Here is a 6,000-nt window from a genome sequence, read left to right on the forward strand (position 1 = left end):
ACACAATCCTGTCTCGTAGATCTACGGACAATTCCTTCATCTTCCCGACTTGGTTTTTGCTCTGACATGCACTGTCAACTGCGGGACCTTATATAGACAGGTGCGTGCCTTTCCAAATCATGTCCAATCAATTTAATTTACCACTGGTGGACTCCAATCAAGTTGTAGAAACATCTCAAGGATAATCAATGGAAACAGGGTAAACCTAAGCTCAATTTTGAGTGTCATAGCAAAGGGTCTGAATACTTATGTAAATGGGATATTTCAGTTATTCTTTTTAATTACTTTGCAAAATTTCTAAATACTAGTTTTTGTTTCTTCATTCCAGGGTATTGTGTGTAGATTGATGATAAAAAAAAATAATAATTTAATGCATTTTAGAATAAGGTAACAAAATGTGGAAAAAGTGAAGGGGTCTGAATACTTTCTGAATGCACTGTAGATACACAACCAGATTCAGGCACAGTTTCTCTCATGTTATGAGGCAACTGAATCATCCTAACATAACCAGAGAACTGTGCTGAACTACTATCTACCTCTTTGGTGACCCTCGGACTATCCTGGATTGGACTTGGTTGGCTTTACCTTGCACTAAAGGTTATTCCCTTATCATGTGTCTATCTGTACACTGTAAATGGATCGATTGTAATCATGTATTGTCTTTCCGCTCACTAGTTAGCATGCAACAACAGTTTTTTCACTCTGCCTCGACAATAGTGACAATAAACTAAAGTAAACTGAACATAATTTCTGCAAGATGGTGAAAAGAAAAAAAACAAAGACAGGAAATGAGTGCAAAAGCACAATTGGACAAAAAACAGGTCCATTGGGGCGCAAGAGGTGGTCTGTGGCTGTGGCTCGGTCTAAAAACCTGATAGTTGTGGGAATGTAGTTGTTTACAAATGGTAGGAATTGTTTGCTCGGAGAGAAAACCCTGTTAGTTCCAACACTCCCCCCCCCCCCCCACACAACCCTTTCCTAGTAGCTATGAAAACGACTTTGCCTCAAGTTCTCTTTATGCATGCCTGACATGTCCTTATACAGTGTGAATTCCACATTATAGCCACTCATCGCATAAAATGTTTTTATTTTATCATTCCTTTTGTATCGTTCACTCTTCCCTTAAATACATACCCCTAGTACTTCAACCCAAATGGTGCAGTCCCCTACAGTCCTTTCAGGTTAGGCAGAGGTTCACCTGCACCTCCTCCAACCTCATCTACTGTATCCGTTGTTCCAGGTGTAGACTCTTATACATCAGCGAGACCAAACGTAGCCTCGGCGATCGTTTCGCTGAACACCTCCGTTCAATCTGCCTGAAACCACATGAACTCCTGGTTGCTAAACAATTTAACTCCCCCTCCCTTTCCCACTCCCCCTGGCCTTTCTGTCTTGGGCCTTCTCCACTGTCAGTTTTAGGCCCAACACAAATTGGAGGAACAGCACCTCATATTTTGCCTTGGGCAGCTTACACCCCAGCGGTATAAACATTGACTTCTCTAACTTCAAGTAACCCTTGCTTTCCCTCTATCTACATCCCAACCCCACCCTAGTTCTCCTGATTATTTTTAATGTTTGTTTGCTTGGCTGTCACCTTCCCCTAGCTAACAATGACCTATTCTATGTTTTCCTTGAACTTTGTCCCCTTTGGTGTCTCATTTTCACACTTTACCCTTCCTTATCTCTGTGTCTCTGTTGCTGGCCCTGTTTCATTCTCTCTGGCTTTTTCTTACATCCAGTTCCCTCCTCTCTACTTTCAGTCCGAAGAAGGGTCTTGACCTGAAACGCCATACATTCCTTCTCTCCAGAGACGCTTCCTGTCCCACTGAGTTACTCCAGCATTTTGTGCCTATCTTCAATCCCTCTTTATCTAAATCCATTATAATCTTGTATATCTCTATCAAATCTGCCCTTCCAAGGAGAACATTTCCCGTTCCTTCGGGTTCTATATCCAATTGTGTTTTGAATGTTAGCTGAATCCAGATATTGGGATTGTCCAGATGTTTAAATCTGGCAGGTAAGATGTGGAGTGGCTGAAGACAGGAGAGAGGTGGGGATGAGGTGGGGAGGGAAAGAAGTGATCAGAGCAGAGTTATTATTTTCAGATAATGTCGAGGTGAAACAAAGGACTGCTCCAAAATCGAAGAGAGTCACAAAAAGCTGGAGTAACTCAGCGGATCAGACTGTAACGGGTATAGCTTGGACCCAATAGCAGCACAGAGTAGTAACACAGGAATGGGTACACTGTAGTCACACAGAGGCTCAGGATTGAGCGAGGGTTCCGAAGAGGGGCAGGCAGGAGACGTAGTCGGGGTAGCGGAAGGTCCGGTAACCAGGAGATGCAAACAAACCAGCGAGGGACAGACGAAAAGACGGAATGGTCAGGGGCAGGCAGGTTCGAATCCGTGTAGGCAGTCGGGAAATCGCTGGAGAGTCTTGCATGAATGCTGAGAACAATCTGGCACTGTGTGACCGGTGAGGAGAGTCTATATACCGGGTTAATTGGTGATCAGAGGCAACTGAGTGCAACAGGTGAGGAGAGTTGGGCTGATGAGAGGGGAGTGGCAGGCAAGCAGGTGAGGAGAAGGAGGGACCGGTGGAAAGGTACTGGGAGGTGAAGTGGATGAGAATGAGGAGAGGGCAGACTGTGACACAGACAGCATCTCTGGAGAAAAGGAATGGGTAACGTTTTAGTTCGAGACCCTTCTTCAGACTGAGAGTCAGGGGAAAGGGAAACAAAAGATATTGACGTTGATGTGGAGAGATATAGACCCAATGAATGAAAGATACGCAAAAAGGTAGTGATGATAAAATAAACAGGCCATTGTTAGCTGTGTGTTAGGAGAAAACGAGGTACAATGAGACTCAACAAGACAACTTTGAAGCTGGTACGACTAGGGTGAGGGATGGATGGAGAGGGGATGAAAGGGTTACTTGAAGTTAGAGAAATTAGTATTCCTAACACTGGGTTGTAAGCTGCCCAAGCGAAATATGAGATGCTGCTCCTCCAATTTGCGTCTGGCCCCACTCTGACATTGGAGGAGGCTCAGGACAGAAAGGTCAGCGTGGGAATGGGAATTAAAGTATTTGTCAACCGGAAGATCAAGTAGGCGGACAGAGCAAAAGTGTTCAGTGAAAAAAATCGTCCAGTCTACATTTGGCCTCGCCAATGGATGAGAGTCCACACATTGAACAACGAATACAGTAGATGAGGTTGGAGGTGGTGCAAGTGAACCTCTGCCTAACCTGAAAGGACTGCCGGGGTCCCTGGACTGAGTCGAGGGAGGAGGTATAGGGATAGGTTTCGTATCTCCTGCGGTTGCTGGGGAAGGTACCTGGGGAGGGGGTGGTGTGGGTGGGGAGGGATGAGTTAACCAGGGAGTGGCGGAGGGAAACCGCTGAGTTCTACCCCTGTCCCACTTAGGAAACCTGAACGGCAACCTCTGGAGACCTTGCGCCCCGCCCAAGGTTTCCGTGCGGTTCCCGGAGGTTGCAGGTAGTTGTCGGAGGTTGCAGGTAGTGGAAGCAAGTAGGGAGACTGACAAAAACCTCCGGGAACATCACGGAAACCTTGGGCGGGGCGCAAAGTCTCCAGAGGTTTCCGTTCAGGTTTCCTAAGTAGGACAGGGGCATTTTTGTGTCTACTGCAGATGCTGGTTTAAACCAAAGGTAGACACCTACATTCAGTTGAAAACAGCATCTGCAGTTCCTTCCTACACATTGTGATGGTGTGGACGTTTCAATGTGGCAGGTGCAATGTGAGTGGCTGAGGATAGGGGCGAGGGAGAGAAGTGTTGAGAGATATTATTATTTGAGAGATAGATGGGAACGAGGAAGAAAGGTCGGCCTCGACCCGAAACGTCACCCATTCCTTTCCCCCAGAGATGTTGCCTGTCCCGCTGAGTCACTCCAGCTTTTTGTGTCCAATCTTCGGGTTGGCTTTACGTGTTTCTCGCTACCGAATATCAGCTGACAACCATTCAGACAGGAAGTATAAAGACTATCTCACTTGGGGGGGAGGCCGCTGGTGCGGGTGTAGCAACGCCCAAAATCCACCAGGGCTTTCGGGAGAAGAAAACATTGAAAGGGGATCAAAATAAACCCTTACGGTCTCTGATGCAGCACTTGAAACCCACACCGGTGACCTGGTTTCACATTATTTTGCTTTTCGTGCATGTTAGATATCGCATTTCACGCCGCTGCCGGCAAATTCTGAAGAGGGGGTGAAGATATTTCCTGGCTCCACACAAAAGGTTTTTGTTTAGATTTTAAGCATGAGCGAGCTGTTATCATGCAGAGGATGAGATAACACGGGAGAGGACGGCTGCTGAGATTCGGTTTCACATCTACAAAGGACTCGGCCCGGATAGCTCGCCTTTGTGAGAGGGCTTCGCTCAGAATGAACCCAATCTGGTCACCGTACACCCAACTCCGCAAATCCCTGCCCATCTGCTGCCACACAAGGCTGACTACCCCAAACTAAATAGAATCCATTGTGAACCGCAATTGTATAAACGCCTTTTCTAGCCCACTCTGCAGTTTTCCCATCCGTCCAACTTGCAGTGAGACTGAAATTTTGTTTTTTAAACGAGAACACCCAATATTACACAAAACATTTTTCAATGCCAGACTATTTGGTTTTAAAAGATAGACTTGATTACAAGGGCGAATCTGAGATTTTTTTTTAAATGTTAACTCGTTTATCAATAACACACTGAGATATTAATAATCTGATTTTTTCTGAATAAACCGTGCACAATCAGGACTCCGAAGAATAAGTGTAAGGCGATGGTGGGTGGCTTTCAGTAACAACAGCACACCCGAGGGTGGTCGAATACAAGATCAATTTTAACATTTGTTGGGCAGATCAATATTCATACCGCTGGGTTGTAAGCTGACCCTATTCCATATCTCTATCGTGAATCTGTGGAATTATTTGCCACAGAAGGCTGTGGAGGCCAATTAATTCATATTTTTAAGGCAGAGATATATTGATTCTTAGTCAGTACGGGTGTCAGGAGCTATGGGGAGAAGGCAGGAGAATGGGGTTAGGGGGGAGAGATAGATCAGCCATAATTGAATGGTGGCGCAGACTTGATGGGCCGAATGGCCTAATTTTGCTCCTATCACATGAACCTATGACCTCTAATCTTGCTCTCCCTTGACTCTCAGTCTGAAGAAGGGTCTCGACCCGAAACGTCACCCATTCCTTCTCGCCAGAGATGCTGCCTGTCCCGCTGAGTTACTCCAGCATTCTGTGTCTATCTTCAGTGTAAACCAGCATCTGCAGCTCCTTCTTTGTTCAAATCCAACTCACAATCTAATGCAATGTTTTGTTTTAACGAAACACTTATATTCCATATTATGCACCTTTATTTCCCACTCAATCACAGTTGCTACTTTCCTCTATGACGATCGCCTCTCCTCACATTGTCTTTGTTCATTCTAACCATCCAACGCAACTTTATCCCAGTCGCAAATCACACCATACCACAGCCCAAACCCATTCTCTTTAAAAACGGGGAGAAATTTGGACACAAACCTCATATTTGCTTAAGTTGGAACTCTTGCATCGAGATTTCTTGCGCAGGTAGACGGAGAAGAAGCGCCGCACTGTGAATTTCTTCACGCTGGTGTCCATCGCCCTCTCCCCACCCACCCCCCACCCCACCCCAGCAAGTCTCCGGCCAGCACTCGCCCTCGCAGAATATCCCGCAGCTCGACAATCGCTCTTCAATCCGCCCCCGGGAGGGGAGGGGGGAGAGATGTCTCGGCGGTGGATGGGAACAGCAGAGGATCACAGCTCTCCCAGTGCTGCGCGCAGTGCTGGGTTGAGCTGCTGTCTTCAGCACCAGGCTGCTCGCACTGCCACTGCACAGACAGCTCTGCCCCCGTCGCTTCACACCGCCACTCCTTCCCCTGCCTCTGCTCCCCAGCGCTCCGTCAGCCCCTCAAGAAACGCCTGAAGGACGGCAGACACCAGCTGCTCTCCACACTGCA

At 46.8% G+C, this 6,000-nt stretch overlaps 1 protein-coding gene across 2 annotated transcripts in view; it reads right to left on the reverse strand.

Moving 5' to 3' along the window:
• The window catches only part of rps6ka2 (ribosomal protein S6 kinase, polypeptide 2), a 188,916-nt gene extending 183,275 nt beyond the window's left edge, over positions 1 to 5,641 (reverse strand). For both annotated transcript variants that reach the window (XM_055640002.1, XM_055640001.1), the window contains exon 1: positions 5,543 to 5,641. In XM_055640002.1, the coding sequence (XP_055495977.1) occupies positions 5,543 to 5,641 (99 nt within the window). The remainder of the gene's footprint in view (positions 1 to 5,542) is intronic.
• Positions 5,642 to 6,000: the final 359 nt, after the last annotated feature.

This window comes from Leucoraja erinacea, chromosome 8 (assembly GCF_028641065.1).
Source record: "Leucoraja erinacea ecotype New England chromosome 8, Leri_hhj_1, whole genome shotgun sequence".
NCBI classification, from domain to species: Eukaryota; Metazoa; Chordata; class Chondrichthyes; order Rajiformes; family Rajidae; genus Leucoraja; species Leucoraja erinaceus.